Source organism: Ambystoma mexicanum, chromosome 9 (assembly GCF_040938575.1).
Source record: "Ambystoma mexicanum isolate Mex_15411 chromosome 9, UKY_AmexF1_1, whole genome shotgun sequence".
Classification (NCBI taxonomy): Eukaryota; Metazoa; Chordata; class Amphibia; order Caudata; family Ambystomatidae; genus Ambystoma; species Ambystoma mexicanum.
The window spans coordinates 192791021-192808859 of NC_090931.1; the positions used below are offsets into that span (position 1 = coordinate 192791021).

The 17839-nt window shown below is 46.8% G+C and overlaps 1 protein-coding gene across 1 annotated transcript in view; it reads left to right on the top strand.

Annotated features, from left to right (window-relative positions):
- The first annotated feature begins 2166 nt into the window (after positions 1-2166).
- The window catches only part of BACE1 (beta-secretase 1), a 142002-nt gene continuing 126329 nt past the window's right edge, over positions 2167-17839 (top strand). Inside the window, exon 1 of the mRNA XM_069614473.1 lies at positions 2167-3745. Within this exon, the coding sequence (XP_069470574.1) occupies positions 3470-3745 (276 nt within the window). The 5' untranslated portion in view covers positions 2167-3469. The remainder of the gene's footprint in view (positions 3746-17839) is intronic.

The window sequence follows — 17839 nt, forward strand, 5'->3', positions numbered from 1 at the left end:
GGTCAGGGTGTCATGGTTAACTGTGTCGAAGGCTGCGGAGAGGTCGAGCAGAATCAGGGCTGAGGTTGTGTTGGAGTCTGCGTTAATTTTGAGGTTGTCCCAGATGGATAGTAGTGCTGTTTCGGTTCCTCTTGCGGGTATGAAGCCGACTTGTGCTTGGTCTAGCAGTTGGTGTTTTTCTACGTGTTCTTGGGTTAGTTTGTACACATAAGTTTCAAGGAGTTTTGCTGGGTAGGGAATGTTTGAAATCGGCTTGTAGTTGGAGAGGTCTGCTACGTTGCCACTTGTGTTTTTTAGAAGTGGTTTGATATATTCTGATTTGAAGGCTCTTGGTACAGTTCCTGTTGATTGCGTTCCTTGTGCGAGGATTGATTTGTAGATGTCAGGGGGGCAGGGATCCATGTGTGATCCTGCTTTCTTGCTGTATTTTACCAGCAAGGCAAATGCCTCTGCTGATATTTCAGGAAAGTGGAAAGTTTTGGAGTTTGTGATGTGACTCTGTGTTAGGTCCATTTGGTAGAATGTTGTGGTTGGTTGGTCTGTTTTGTATGATTTGTAGGATGTCGTTGATTTTGTTCTTGAAGTGGTCTGCCAGGCCATTGTAAAGTTTCTCTGAGGGGCTTGGGGTGTTGTCGCAGACTGGTGGGTTTGTCATTTCATTAATGATGTCGAACATTTCTTTTTGTGTGCTTTGTGTACTTTTTGTGTATCTTGCCATATTAAGGCACTATCTGGCAAATAACATAAGTACGAACCTAAATGGGGAATGCCTAGCAAATGGTGTGAGAACCTGCCATGGGAAGGTAATATCTGGAACATGACATGATTACTGGACATATAAAGGCCATAACTGGCAAATGGCGTTAGAACAGTCATAGGAAGGCCATATCTGGAACATGACATGATTACTGGACATATAAAGCCAATAACTGGCAAATGGCGTGCGAACCTGTCACGGGAAGGCAATATCTATTATTACTGGACATATAAAGGCATTAACTGGCAAATGGCGAGAGAGCTGGCAAATGGCGAGAGAACCTGTCATAGGAAGGGATTCTCTAACAAATGACTTAAGCATTGGAATTACGAGGGCAATACCTGGCAAATGGTGTGAGTACCTGGATGTATGAGGTCCATGTCTGGCAAATGGTGAAAGTACCTGGGCACACGATACCATTACATGCTAGATGGTCTATCTGGTCATATGATGGCAATAATTGGCAAATTAGGTGCCTGGGCATGCAAAAGTAATACCAATGTCATGCACAACGGCCCTATGATGGCAACACCCGGCAAGAAATGTGAGTATACCTGATACAATATGAAGGCAGTATCTGAAAACTGGCACGAGTACCGACATTACCTGGCACGTGGTGCAACTCTCTGCCCATATGAAAGAAATGCCTGGCAAATACAATGATCACTGGTCATAGCGGGGCAATGCCTGGCATATGCTGTGGGTACCTGGACATATGAGGCTATTGTCTGGGAAATGGTGTAAGCAGTTTCCCATATGAGGCAATTAACTGGCAGCTTGCGTGAGTATCAGCCTCAGGCCATATGATGGCAAGATATGGCAAATGGCTCACCTGTACACATGCTGTGAGAGCCTGGCGACATGACGCCTAGCCCTAGTGCCCGGTGAATGGTGCATTACCTGGCAAATTGCCGGAGTAGTGGGGCAAAGGAAGGCAACACCTGGCAAATGATGCGAGTGCCTAAGCGAACTGAAAGCTATGAGTAACCTGGCAAGTGCCTAAGAAAAATAAATAAAAGCTGTGAGTACCTAGGCACACGCTGGCATTATCGGGCAAATGGGAGTAGCTGGCATAGGGTGTTCGTAGGTGCTGGGCATGTAATTGGACTAGCAGGCAAATGAGGTGGAGTACGTAACATTAGCATATGAGGTGGGTAAGTATCCGCCAAAAGAGATACCAGTTTCCAAACACACTTTGGCTTGGTCACAGCTTCTTTTATTTGCTGCTATTTTTTAGCTGGTTCGACGGTGGCACCCTCGCCATACACGCTGCGGGCGCTTTTAGGATGCTATAAAAAAAAAAACAAAGTTGCCAATGGATGCGGCTGATGCAGAGCACCCGAGCGGACTGAAGAGGGCGCCAGGCGAACGTGTAATGGCGATAGCGGTCGATGCTGGCGAGGAGACGGACATGGAGGGCGAGGGGGACTACAGCTCCCAGCCACCCCCAGGAAGTGAGGCAGCAGCGCTGGGGGAGCAGCAGCCTTTCCGCTCAGGGCCGGCCGGGGAATGATGCGAGGCACCGGGAGGATACTGGACTGAGGGCCCGGGGGCTGGGAGCGCCAGAGGTTGGTGCGGGCAGGGAGCAAGGAGAGGAAGTGGCACGGAGGGATGGAATGCTGAGGGCCTGTGCGCGAGGACCGGGCAATGCAGGGGGTGCAGAGGTGGTCTGGGAGCAGGTGAGCCCAGGGCAGAGCCTGGCTCAGGAACGGAGAAATAGAAAATAACCAGAGTCTAGGGACGGGGGAACAGGTGCCAGGGTCCTGTGAGCACGGCCTGGAGCAGTGCGGCACAGGGGGTGATTCTGGGGAAAGCAGAGGGTGGTGGAGTGTGGCCACCGTGTGGTGCAGGGGAGGAGAATTGGACCAGAAACCAGGGTGCACTACTGGGGGGAACTGATGCTGGTACAGGGGACGGGAGAGCAGAGGGGCACCATTTAGCATAGCCTGCTGGACCAGGGGAGAAGTAGGCCAGGGCCTAAGGGAGTTCAAAGAGGAGTACCCAACCTTAGCACCGGCTGGGCCTGCTTGAGGTGAACTCCGTTCTCTGCCAGGAGGTTCGAGCGCAGGAATTGCTGTTTGAGAAGAGAGTACTCCTGACGGGGTTTGTGGGAAGCAAAGGGGGACTTAGGAGAAAGGGGCCAGAACCAGAACTATAGCCTTGCCCTACAAGGGGTACTGGTGGGGAAACAGAAGAAGAGCCAGAGTATAGTACTGGGCGAGCTGAGGCTTGCAGTGAGGGGGCAGAGCAAGAAACCACCGAGCAGCCCAGACCGCGACCGACCATGACAGAACTAGAAATATGATTTACCCAAGACCCGAACAAAATAATTGGGTCCCTAGAACTGATTTCAGGAATCTGGGCCACTCAATGTCAAGCTTAAAGCGGGCACGCAGAGTGCTAGAGTGGGACTAGTGTGCCAGAGTAGCATTTGATAAGGATCTAGAGGGGCAATTGTCAAAGTGGCAGGGTGCCACTGGTCCTGAAAGGGAACAACTCTTTAGGGTCTCTCTTGGTGGCCACGTTCCTATCGCAGGTGGGTTTGAATGCTGCCTATTCCTCGTGGGCATCGGTCCCTAGGGCCCAGGGTTAGGGAAGTGGGTCCATGGACACTAGACATTGAGTATAGTCGGGGCACACAGAGAGACGTGGGCGGAGATCTGTGGCCCCCTCCCTTATAGACTCTCCAAAGAAGGTACATCTTGCGCAGAGATGGACACTGGCCTGCCCCCATGCCCGCCACTCCCATGCCTGCTCTTGCTGCTGTTAATTGGGGGGATTCAAGGTGCCAGTGGCACCCAACCAGGCATCCGTGTACAGCTGAGGAATGGACTTGGCGTTGGCAGTCCCCAGGGGCACAGGGTGGCGCGAGCTGCCGAGTACCAGCCCAGGCGAGGAATAAACTTCATGGACATGGTCGACAACCTGAGGGGTAAATCGGGCCAGGGGTACTACGTGGAGATGACCGTGGGGAGCCCTCCTCAAAAGGTGAGTTAAGTTGCTGCCGCAGGAGCCATCTGCAGGAAATGCTGCCCTCACGCCATGCCACCCACAGCCACATTGTTCAACGCACACACTGCTGCTGCTTCGTCCACTTTCGCTGTCTCTACACACTCTTCCTCCACCTATTGCCCCACTGTCCCCCTGGACCTTGGGGGATCAATAGACACTCCAGAGACTGGGTAGAGTTCAACCCCTCCATTTTACAACAAGCGGAGGTTGGATACAGGCTGTGCATAGTTTGCAAAAAAAGAAGTGCCAGGGCGCAAATATTTTCTAGCGCACATGGGACACATCGGGCAGGCAACTCCTGGCCCACTGTTGCCAACACCCATGATTGTTCCCTTCACAGTGCCTGCATGTTAAGGGTTAACGCTGCCACTCCCCCTGACTATTTTGGGTGATGGATGGACTAGGCAAGGCAGATGCGGAATTTACAGAAGCCAAACAACATAAAATCTCATAACATACTAGTTTAAGACACATGTTTAAGTGCTTCTTTAAACACCTGATCGTTGTTAACATTTTGTTAAGATTGTGTAGGTGGCAATTGGAACCTGTTGACCATCTATCCACAGAAAAAAGGAGCAAACCTGCTTTCCTACTAAGTTTAATTGCTTGACAAATGCAGGAATAATTATTACTGAATGGTTAAACTTGTCTTTGAAACATTGCAATACAACCTTTGACTGTCCTCTTGTTGCCAAACCACACTAATGTTGTAGTGTTGCTGGGTATTGCTGTAGTGGAGGATCTCCAATGGTTTGCAGGATGGCTGGAGAAGAGTGTGGGCATGGACAGCACAAGCACCCAGCAATGTCACCTTCCAACACATTGTTATCAATGAAAATGGATAACTACCACTCTGCTGTCTACGTGGGTCATCAGGTTCATGAATAACGATGTGCTGACACAGGGTGAAGAGAATGTGGCCAGCGCACACTGTTGTTGTTGTGTGAGAACTGCTGGATCAGATTTTATAATAAAGTTGCCAAACCATAACCTCATAATCAGACTGAGTCTGAGAAAATAAGCGCCAGGGATCAGAGATAAGCGCCGGGGCTGAGCCCTGGCAAACACCCCCACACAAATTAAGCACTGGATAAAGTCCTCTAGGAATAGGTAGCAATTAACGCAGAAGGGATAACTTGGGATACTAATGTCAGGGTGGAGTTATGACCAAAATATGAGCAAGCACTTCTTGTCTCACCCACAGGATAGGGATATAGCACCTAGCATGCTTTCTGTCTCGCTCACAGGCCAGGGATATAGTATCTAGCATGCTTCTTTTCTCATCCACAGTCTAGGGGGAAGGCGCCAAGCTTGCCCTTAGTTTCTCCCAGAGTCCATGCATATAGCTGTGAGCGTGCTTCCCGTCTCACCCACAGTCAAGGGATATACAACCAGTCATGCTTCTGGTTTCACGCAGAGCATAGGAATATAGCACCTAACATGCTTCCCGTCTCACCCACAGTCCAGGGATGAAGCACAGAGTATGTTTCCGCTCTCACCCACAGCCCAAGGGATAGAGCACATAGTAGGCTTTTGGTCTCATTCACAGTCCAGGGATTGAGGACCAACCATGCTTCCGGTCTTGCCCACATTCTAGATATATAGCACTGAATATGTTTCCGGTCCCACACACAGTCCAGGTATATAGCACCAACCATGTTTCTTTTCTCAACCAGATTATGGATATACCACCGAGCATGATTCCATTCTCCCGCACAGTCTGGGAATATAGCACCTAACATGCTGCTTTTCTCACTCAGAGTATAGCAGTATAGCACCAAGCCCTCTGCAACCACCTAGACTCAGCAGCTCGCTTTTCTCAACAAGCTATAGCCTGGATCCAATCATTTTTGAGTAGTAGAACAATGAGTCTTCTCTGCCACAGCAGCAGCAGACCCTATCCCCATCACCTGTGGAGTTCCCCAGGGGGTCATGCGTTTCCCCCACCATGTATAACATATTTACCAAGCCCCTTTATGATGATCTGGACTGTCTCGGTGTCACCTACACTAACTATGCAGATGACATCCAGATCCTCTTACCACTTACAGGGTATTATGATAAGGATTTAGCCTTGGTATATAGTGTATACCTCATCATTCAGGCATGGATGGCACTCCATGGTCTATGTCTGAATGATGACAACAGAACTCATCATTTTGGGCACCACAACTAACAAGTAAACTTGGCCACAAAAACACCTCCTTCGACATAGATGGCAATACGATCAAGGTCGCCAAGGAGGTAAAAACCCTAGGCTTCTACCTGGACTCTAACCTTACCTTGGTGAAACAGGTGAGCGCAATGGTATCCTCCACAGCCTACACATGTAAGCTGATTAGATCGCCCAGACTCTTTCTCTCAACAAGTAGCTGCACCACATTAGCCAGAGCACTTGTGTTGTCCAAATTGGACTATTGTAATGCCCTATACCTTGGCTCCAATAAATACATTACCAAAACAAAATAACGCCTTGAGAGCAGCGCTAGGTATTCCAAAAAAAAGACCATATCTCTGAGGTAAGGAGGCAGAGTAACTGGCTCTCTATCATTGACAAAATTAGACTAAAAACGCCCATATTAAACTTCAAGTGTCTAAACAACACGGCACCTTGATACTTAATAGACAGGATCAATAGAAAGCCTACCCTCCAACCTACCAGAACTGCCTACACCAACCGCCTGACAGTCCCTACCTTTAAAATGACCAAAGTTGGTGGCAATAGCTTTCCAGTTAAAGCTGCCCAACTTTGGAACTCCCTTCCCCTCTCTCTAAGAGCAGACCAAACATATTCCAACTTTAGACTGAACATTAGCAACTGGTTCAAAGAAAATGATTACTAACGCCTAGCTGGCCCTTCCCCTATGTTACTGCCTTGTTATAGACGCCATGCATTTCTTAACTTATATTCTGTATCATATACACTGTATACTTTGCTTCTCTGCCTGCCACTACTAACTGTACTTATCAATGTATTTTTGTCACTACTATCTAACTGTACTTCTCATTGTACTTGTACTGCATTTTTGTAACCTTGTAAGCCGAAAATATTCTTGTTCCTGCGCCCTGATACCTTCCGGTCTGGTGCACATTATAAATAAATAAATAAAACAAACAAACAAGTATACGTCCTGTCTCACCCACAGCCCAGGGATAGAGCAAAGAGTAGGCTTCTGGTCCCACCCACTTTCCACGGATATAGCACAGGACGTCCTTCCGCTCTCTCCCACAGTCTAGGGATATAGCACTGAGTGTGTTTCCGCTCTCTCCCACAGTCTAGGGATATAGCACTGAGTGTGTTTCCGCTCTCACCCACAGTCTAGGGATATAGCACTGAGTGTGTTTCCCTCTCACCCACAGTCCAGGTATATAGCACCAAGAATGTTTCTTTTCTCGGCCAGTCTAGGGAAATAGCACAGAGCATGCTTCCGTTCTCGCCCACTTCCCAGGGATATAGCACAGAGCATGCTTCCGTTCTCGGCCACTTTCCAGGGAAATAGCACAGAGCATGCTTCCGGTCTCCCTGCCACTGTCCGGGGATGTAGTGCTGAGCACACTTTTGGATAACTGACTCTTCCTCTTGTATTCAAGTTCCAGCCCTTCAGGACCCTGAGCATCCTTGTCAGACTCTTTGATGAAGCAAACCCCTCCAGCAAGAATGTGTTATTCCCCTTTGCCTTGGGGGCTACCTTCTGAGTACAAATTCTATCGCCCTTCATCAGGATTCTACAGTGACATTTACCAGCAAGAATAGCCCTCCCCCTCCCCTTGCCAGGGTCCTTGTCAGACATAAGTTCTTATGTGCCTTACTAGGCTCTCTGCTGTTCTTAATGTCCTGGCCCTTGACACCTTCTGGGATATAGTCCCCGGCAAACTCTTAGCAGCTTGAATACCATGTACTCTGATCTGGGACTGGGACTAGGCTGTAGCACTCGGCAAGCTGTGACGTTCCGCCTTTCTGTATCTATCTTGCGCTGCTTCTTCTCTGTGGACTGCGTCCCAACTCCCTCAAACCCTGTCTCTTTTTGTACCCCTCTACATTGCTGAGGTGTCCTAATCTTACCACCTGCTGACTCTCAAAGGCTGAGGCTGGCCAAATGAGTATATATGGCTCGTAGTTTGCCGTCACTTTACCAGCAGGGTGTTATCCAGAATGAAATAAGTAGAAAGGACAGTGTGCATTATTTTCTGAGAAGGGTTGGAAGCTTGAATCACTGTCACATATGCCATATATAAGCATCTGTGGTGGTTCTTATGCCCCCAAAATGTTCTTTGATTTTATGAAAAGCAGTAAGTAGCTTACAGTGGTGCTGTTTGCCCTCCTCTTCCTTCACAGGTGCTCCTATGGGCGATTGTCAGGGCCAGCGTAAGATACATGATGGCTCATGGTGGCCACCCTCAACCTACCGTCACTGACACAGCTGTGTGGCGTATAGATTATAATGAAGGTGCTTTCGCTGGATTTATCGCTGTGGCTGCATAATATGAGCCCCACCTTGAATTTCATTATTCCGGAAGGACGCTCCCTGCCTTACACCAAACGGCAGAAGGCAGGGTAGAATGAATTGGGTATAAGTTATCACCTTGAGGTCTGCCTCAGGCCAGCAAATGCACATTTAAAGGGACATGTCCTTTAGTTTGAGAAGACTCGTGCCTCGTTAGGGAACATAAGCTTACTTTTAGCCCTTCCTTGCAAAGGGCCAATAGCTACAGATTATCACTGGACAGGCCGGTAGCAGGGTAGCTAAAATCCGAAATAAGCACTTAAGAAAAGGATCAAGAACTCTCTGCAGCTGTCATTTATTTACAGAATGAAGGTGATTTGCCCACGGATTTAAATGGTTATATCCCGAGTGAAAGGGGAACTACTTACAGACGGCAGTTTATTTAGGAACTATTAGGAACTGAACCAGAGGGAGTTTTATTTACTGTACGCAGACAAGGCCACAGAGACAGTCTTCAGTGAAGAGACTGCATGTTTCGGGGCCTACTGGCGTGTTGTTTTTTGGAGCAGGTGTTCTTTGCTTAAGCCTCCTGGCTGCTCCTCTGTAAGGCCACGTCCAGAACAATGTGGCCATACCCCCTTTCCAGAGCCGTGCCCTGTCCCCCGGTTTAATATCCCACTTAAAGCAGTACTCTTTAGTGATGAGGCTCGCGAGCCACTCACGTGTGCAGGTATTTGTGTAGCACACTGTCTCGCCCTGAGTGCAGCTGCGACGTGGGGACCGCTGACAGGACAGATCAGGACCCTCATGTGGCTCCACAAATAGGATGCCTGTATGGAGGGACATATAGGTTGACCCAAACAAAACTTTCAAAAAGTACTTACTCAGGTCTGCCCAGTGCGCACTGGGATCTATGGGACTGTGAAATCCTGCCAACATCAGAGGTCGAAGTGGACGGGAGTGGTCGGGAGCGCTGCTCCCATACCTTTGTTTTTAAGATTCACTGTTCCTATACTTTTATTTTAAAAAGAAACCGTTCTGGAATGGTTTCGTTTTAAAATAAAAGTGTAGGAAGACGTTGAAGCTTGCACTTTACTGCACTGCACATTCCCATAAATAGCAGGTGTGTTTGTTTGGGGGTTTGGATTGTGTGTGGGAGGGGGCTTGATGATGGGGTTTGAGGGGAGTGGCGCAGACCAGCAGGGAACATAGTTCCACTTCTTCTTTTCGTACACTTCGACCACTGGCCAAAATGCTAAATTGGGGAGAGGGCTAGACCCTGCGAGTTCCCCCATTTACAACCTCCAGACTGGGGTTCAACACTATTGGACTAATTGAGCTCGAAGATATCCCCTCGAAATTCGGTGCTGCTTTTGAAGGGACCACCTCACCTGCAGAGTTGTCATGAGCAGGACAAAATGCAGATTATGAGCTCTGTCCAGATTTATGCACTTTTTGTTATCAGCAGTGCCTTTCTTACGCATCAGTATTTAGCAATTGGCACCGCAGTAGGGTCTTACAAACTGAAAGACCCCATACAGCTCCAATTAACCATCAGGTATGCATCTGCTTCCAAAACAAATGACATAAGGTATTTACCCTACGCACCTTGTACTTATTACATTATAAATCTTTACCAATATTAGCAGAATTAAAACAATAAGTCGGTTACAATCATTTTTCTCAGTTTCAGTAGATTCTCTTTAGCTGTTCTTCATTCAATTCTAGCCATAGCCAACACGTGTTTCGACCTAATTATCACTGGTCTTCATGAGGGCTTTAGGTATCACAAAACAAAATCCACTTAGAAAATAAACCATAAAAACAAATCCAGCCTATACCGACCAAACAGCAGTCCAGCAATGTGTCACAATGAGGGACGTAGTAAACATTGGCAAAAATAAAAAAAAGTTAAACAAATTCCTGATATTAGTCTCTCATTGATCAAACTATTCTGTTCACAAAGAGAAAAAGCAAAAAATAGTACATTCCAAACATGCAACTGCATGCGAGTGCTGTCGCCACTAACCTATACCTGTCCGTGTCCATTCCAGTTTCCACCACCAACACTCTGTGTATTTACTTAATATAACCTTTAAGAGTACTAAGACGTGTTGATACGTGCAAGTTCCACTGACCTAGTGTTTGTCAAGAACACTGTGCATTAGATCTATCTTATTAAGGGCAAGTGATTACCGTTAAGGCTTCTTCAGTATTCTATTTCCAAGCAGTACATCTTATTTTGATTCAAACACTTCCAAATTGCATCTGCGGGTTTACCACAAAAACTGTAGTCCCTCTTGCCCTTTCTTCGTCATGGACCTCTCTTTCTATTAACAACCAAAGACTTACCTCAATATTCCACTATGTTAGATTATGGTCTTATAGCATTTTATTCATACAACTCCTACGTTAGGTAGCAGGGAATGGGTTCTAGAAAATGAACGCTCCTGTGCTGAGCTCTGTGTAGTCGTAGTTCTATTTTCTGGTATATCTTTGCAAGGCCACAGGGAGGAAGGGGCAAACCCAATGCCCCTTGTGGAAATTTCGTAAGAGGTCTTGGTTACCTTGCAGTAAATTATATTATATTCGACCCTTGTAAATAAAAAGGATTTCACGCAGGTGGCTGTGTCTTCACATGTGGTTTTCATTGTCCCTGATGTGGACATATGGTCAAAGGAAAGTGGTCAGCCGACACGTGTTTCAACTTTCAACCCCAATGGATCTTTATCAAGGCATAAGTAATATATCTGAGGGATGTTATCCCATGTTGTTCTGGCTGGCGGTTGGCAATGTTTCTTAGTAATCTTGCAGAATCCCTAAGGCTGGTTTCAGTATCAGTGCGGGTCGCTCATCAGTAGGTCCTGAGCTCCGCAGTGGCTCTTACTTAATGTAGCTGTGACTGTGCAAAATCTATTGCGTATGTGCAATAGATTTTTAGAAACATTGCCAACCGGCAGCCAGAACAACATGGGATAACATCCCTTAGATATATTACTTATGCCTTGATAAAGACCCGTTGGGGTTGAAACACGTGTCAGCTGACCACTTTCCTTTTACCATATGTCCACATCGGGGACAATAAAAACCACATGTGAAGACACAGCAACCTGCGTGAAATCCTTTTTATTTACAATGGTTGAATATAATATAATTTACTGCAAGGTAACCAGGACCTCCAGCGCAACTCCTACATTAGGTCAACATTCTTGAGACCTAATAAAGATTTAAGAAATGCCATGTCTATATTTCTATAGACTGGTATCGGTCTCAATTCATACGTTGCTATTAATCTGGTAACCACATTCATCCAGCAAGTAATAGCCTCAATCTTCATTTGGGTGAGTGCTTCCTTACCTAATTGCTCTGCGCCCATTTCTCAATACAGATTCCACACATTCACAATTGATTTTGTAGACAATTTCCTTAGATTTTGCTCCCAATTACTCGGTAACCTAAAAATGATATTGTCACAAGTCTCTCCCCTTCTCACCTGTTTTTGTTGTTTGTTTGAGACCTTCTTTGGTGACTTCTTTCGCACGGTCCGGGATTTGTATAAACCTGTGTGCTGGTCTTCGGATTCCAGCATGAGGATGACAATCCAATTCCAGGATACGTTCAGATGTCCAGGACGGAGACCAGGAAGGCAGAATGTCTGAGCTCGGAGACATGGAACGCCGTGACCCGAGCGCGGGTGAAAATCCAGGAAGTTCGGAGGTAAGAATTGAGGAAAATAAGGAAGGAAGGGGGATTCAAGGAACCGGGAAACAGGATTCAGAAGAAAGCCCCGAGCGAACTTCAGCAACACACGTCCAAATACAGCAAGTGGTAGCGTTGAGACACGCAGAGCCGCGGGGGCGTGTCTGTTTTGTAGAATGTAGACCGTGGAGAGCAAGGCCTGGCAAGCAGCGTTCCGTATCAGGTGGCCATGTTGGAAGTATTACTGCATTCAATCTCCTATGGGTCAGGGACCACAAAGTCCAGAAGGGACGTAGGTGGCAGTTCATGACAGTATGCCTCCTCTGAAGCCCAGTTCCTCCGGGTTTGCCTGGATGGATAAGATGGTATCTTCGGATCAGCCTGGGGGCATTCATGTTTGACACAGGTTCTCAGGGTCGCTCACTGGGAGGATAAACTTTCCACACAACCAAATATTGTAATTGACCACGTCGGTACCTGGAGTCACAGATTCTGGATACCTCATATTCGAGTTGGTCATTGACAATCACTGGGATAGATCTTGGAGCAGTTCGAGAGGACTGAACATATGGTTTTAACAGAGAGGTGTGGAAGACTGGATGGATCCTTTTCCATGATTCTGGTAGTTGGAGTCGAAAGGCCACTGGATTGATGATTTCTTTTATAGAAAAAGGCCCGTATTACCTGGGAGCCAATTTATTTGGTCGTAGGTGACGGGGAAGGAGTTTTGAGGATAACCAGACTTTATCGCTTACTGAATAGGAAGGCCCAGGTCTTCTTTTGGAGTGCACATTAATTAGTGTTTCAATCCAGGAATCAACCGCAGGAACTGGGGTAGGGTGTGGAAGAATGGACGATAGGACTGAAGGATGAAATCCTTTACTACAGAAGAAAGTACTGGTTTTGATAGCTGAATGATCCGAATTGTTGTATGCGAATTCGGCCACAGGTATTAATAGTGACCAATCATCCTGGACCTTGGTGGCAAAGCAACGAAGATACTGTTCCAGGGTTTGGTTTACTCGTTCAGTGGCTCCATTAGTCTGTGAGTGATAACCCGAAGACAAGGCACGTTGGATTCCCAGTATTCGACATAACTGTTTCCAGAACTGGGATATGTACTGGGGTCCTCAATCAGAAATGATCTTGGAAGGTAGCCCATGAAGCCGGAATATGTGTTCCAGGAAAATTCCAGCAAGTTCAGATGAAGATGGCAGTTTGTATAAGGGTGTAAAATGAGCCATATGAGTGAACAAATCAATGGTAACCATTATACTTGTGTAGCCTCTGGAAAAGGGTAGTTCCACGATAAAATCAGTGGCAATGATTTCCCAGGGTCTTGTTGGTATTGCTGGTTGGAGCAGGAGACCTGCTGGTCTTTTGTTATCATGTTTGTTCTGATTGCAGACTGCACATGTCTGGATATGGATCTTGATATCACCCTTCATCTTTGGCCACCAAAACTGTCTTTGTATTAGATGGACAGTGTTGGTGATGCCACGGGGTCCTGAATGGAAAGTATCATGACATAGGCATGTGATCTTTTGTCTCAGTACAGGAGTGGGAATGACCAAGCGATTGTCCTTGAACAGGTATCCGTCCTTTGTTTTGAGATTCCATCGATTGTTTCTCTTGAACTCCTTCCAAGGTTCAGAGGACTGGGTTTGAATTTCGAATATCCTCCAGGAGGGTAATTGCTTGGGCAACAAATATTGTGTGGGGAAACATCTTAGGAAAGGTCCAATCTTCAAGGGGTTCATAATCAAGACATCTGGATAAGGCATTGCTATAATGTTATGTGTTCCAGGGACATGATGGATTTGAAATTGGTATTGGGCAAAAAAGAAGGCCCAACGGCTTGACAACTGTTTCTACATTCTAGGGATTGCAGGCTTGAAGATTCCGATTGTCCGTGCGGACTCGTACCTGGTGTTTGGCTCGCAAAAGAAGATGACGCCAATCAGTGAAGGCTTGACGGATGGCTAGCAATTCCTTTTCCAGGACAGAATAATGAGTTTTACTGGGGGTCAAGGTGCGAGAGAGATAGGCGATCGGGTGTTCTAACTTGTCGCCAAGTTCCTGTTTCAGGACTGCCCCAATGGCGTAGTTGGAGGCATCAGTTTTGACAAGAAAAGGTCGATCAATGTCGGGTTGAGCCAGGATGGGAGCTTGTGTGAACTCCGATTTCAACCGTATGAATGCCGAATCTTGGGCCGAGGTCCACCAAAAAGGGGTATCTTTCTTTAACAATGTAACAATAGGATGCACAATCTCAGAAAATGCTGGTATACATTTCCGGTAGAAGTTAGCAAGCCCTAGAAAGGATTGAATTTGTTTCACAGTGGTTGGAACAGGCCAGCATAGAATGGAATCAACCTTTGAGGGGTCCATTCCAATTCCCTTTGGGCTAAGAACGAATCCGAGATAGTGAACAGTTGATACATGGAAAAGACACTTCTCGGGTTTAGCCAGGAGCTTATGTTCACATAGACGTTGTAAGACTGTCTTAACATGCTCTTCATGCTTCAGGTGGTCCTTGGAGTATATCAGTATGTCGTCCAGATATACAATGACGAAGAGGAACAGCATATCAGAAAACACCCGATCCATAAAACGTTGGAAAATTGCTCGGGCATTAGCAAGTCCAAAGGGCATAACCAAGTATTCAAAGTAGCCAAAGGGTGTTCTAAAGGCTGTTTTCCATTTGTCACCTTCCTTTACACGAATAAGATGGTAGGCACCCCTGAGATCTAATTTTGTGAAGACGACGGCCCCTCTGACTGCTTCCAGGATGTCCGATATGAGCGGCAATGGGTAATGATCCTTGGGAGTACACTGGTTTAAGCCATGGTAGTCTAGGCATGGTCTGAGCTCCTTGGAATCCTTCTTGGGGACGTAAAATAGAGAAGCGCCCGCCAGGGACTTGGATGGTCATATAGTTCCATTTTCCAAGTTGGTATCCAGGTATTCCCGGAGGGCCCTTTTTTCGGGTTCTGACAAAATAAACATTCTCCCGAATGGGAAAACTGCTGAAGGTTCAGTATCGATGGCACAATCCTCAGGTCTGTGTGGTGGAAGAGCTTGAACAATGGCTGTCGAGAATACATTTGTGTAAGCCTGATAGGCCCTGGGAATCTGGATGATGTTAGAAACAGTGACTGGATTTTGCTGAGTTTCTTGAGAGTCTACAGGAGACCTTGGTAAGGTATCTAGGGATATGCAGTTTGACATACAATGTTCAGAACCAAGAAACAAGGAGCCTGCGGTCCAATTGATGTAGGGGTTATGCTTCTGTAACCAGGGCATGCCTAGAACCATTGGATAGTGGGCCGATTTTATGATGCCGAATTTAATTCTCTCTTCATGGTGGTTTATAGAAAGTAGGATCTCTTTAGTTTGAAGGGTTATGGGTCCCGAAGACAGGGGTCTTCCATCAATAGTCTCTACAGGTTGCATTGTCTCTCGAGTTTCATGTGGAATGTTGTGAGTAGTAACCCAATCATGATCTATGAATATGCCCATGGCTCTGCAATCCACTAATGCCAGGATGGGGTAAGATTCTTTCTTGGAAGGCGATAGGAATGCCTGTAGAATCACAAGATTATTTTGTCCAGGAGAGTTCAAGGATGGAATTGATGTGGAGCAGGCATCTCTCTCCCGAAACTGTGTCACATCTAGGATCGGGAGCTGGTGTTTCCCGAACTCCGTGGAGGAGCAATAGGGCACTCTCTCACGAGATGTTTATCGGCGGCGCAATACATGCACAGACCAGTGTGAATCTGGCGCATTCTTTCTTGCGGAGTAATGGGTCCACGGAAGGCCCTCAGTTGCATGGGTTCTGGATCCGAGGTTGGAGAAGCTGTGGACTCTGGTCTGGATGGGTGGTCTGTTGCAGCCTTTTGGAAGGTTAACTTAGACTTCTTTTTCTCTGCCTTTCTTTCCTGGATTCGAAAGTCGATTTGCAAGGAAAGGCCCATGAGAACCTGGAAGGAGTTTGGGCGAGTTACCCTGGCTAACTCGTCCTTTATTTCTTCATTCAGGCCTCTTCGGAAGAGGGTGAAGCTGGCTTCTTGAGACCAATCAGCTTCCTTCACAAGTTGTTTAAAGCGGGTCACATAGGTAAGCATAACCTGAAATCCTTGTTGAAATTCAAGCAAACGTTCTTGAGCGCTGTAAACCTGCTCTGGCCGATCAAACATGGTTTTTCGGGCTTCCACAAACCCATCATAGTTATCCAGGAGGGCGACGCCCGAATTGACTAGGGGGGTTGCCTAGGTCAAGGCGTTACCTGTGAGGTGGGATATCATGAACCCCACCTTTGCTCTAGGAGTGGAAAAGTAGTAGGGCTTGAAGGTGAAGTGTACCAAACATGAATCAAGGAAGGCACAGAGGTTCTTTGAAGAACCATAAAATGTGTCCACTACTCCTCCCAATAACACACTTTCCTTAGTTGCAGAGTCACGTGACAAGACCAGTTGTTTTAATGCAGCATTCTTAGCCTTAAGGTTCTGGACTTCTGTGGTTAGTTCCTGCATGCCTCGCATGAGGTCTTGAACCGTGGCTTCCATCTCTGTATCGTTTTTTTAGGCGTCTCAATCTGTCACAAGTCTCTTCCCTTCTCACCTGTTTTTGTTGTTTGTTTGAGACCTTCTTTGGTGACTTCTTTCGCACGGTCCGGGATTTGTATAAACCTGTGTGCTGGTCTTCAGATTCCAGCGTGAGGATGACAATCTAATTCCAGGATACGTTCAGATGTCCAAGACGGAGACCAGGAAGGCACAATGTCCGAGCTTGGAGACACGGAACGCCGTGACTCAAGCGCGGGCGAAAATCCAGGAAGTTCGGAGGTAAGAATTGAGGAAAAGAAGGAAGGAAGGGGGATTCAAGGAACTGGGAAACAGGATTGAGAAGAAAGCCCCGAGCGAACTTTGGCAACACACGTCCAACTACAGCAAGTAGTAGCGGAGCCGCGGGGTGTGTCTGTTTTGTAGAACGTAGCGCATGGAGCGCAAGGACTGGCAAGCAGCGTTCCGTAACAGGCGGCCATGTTGGAAGGATTACTGCATTCAATCCCCTATGGGTCAGGGACCTCGAAGTCCAGAATGGATGTAGGCGACGGTTCATGATAGATATCAAGTAATCAGAGTAAGGCCTGTCTTCCAGTGCCATGAGACATGAGTACTTAAATCTCTAAATCTTTCAGGTAGATTATGTATTGCCAGCCACGTTTCTTGGCCAGGCGGAACGGGCGATGGCCCGGGGTGCAGAGCTAAATATCTCAGTAGGAGGGCGCAGTAAGGGGCCCACCCAGAAAGCTGCTTCTGAGCTTGCCGGACAACAGATTAAGCAGCCTCCTGTGCCGTTGAGCGCTCCACTGCGATGTGACGGCTGGCTACTCTCTGCCAACTTGTGGATGACTGGGATGTGTTCGAAATATGCAAACAAAGGAATGCATATTCCAAGCACAGCATGTGAGATGGTCTGGAGTCACACACCCTGTGCCCCTCATTGTTTGTGCTGAAAGCCTTTTAAGTGGGGCAATGTTTAAGTGATGGCTCATTTAACAAGCCATTGTTTTTACACAGTATCTGCTTGACATTTCAGTGTTAAGAACTGAGCATGGGGCATTTGTATTCAAAAGGCCAGCACAAGTATCAGTTAGCTGGCCAAACCTATGCATTCTTCAAAGAGAATTAACGTGCCACACAGAAAAGTTTTAAACTATTTTCTTTATTTTCATGTCTCTTTATTTGATACACAAAAACGTTTTTTTTGTATATTACTTTTTAGTTACATATGGTGCATACCTGGGAAGGTTAACTGTCATTTTCTTGCTTAAGTATTCTAGTGGCTGCTTTGGGGCATGGGCTAAATGCATCTGCTCAGCATCAAAGGTCTTTTAATTGTCTAAACAAGCAGGCCACTG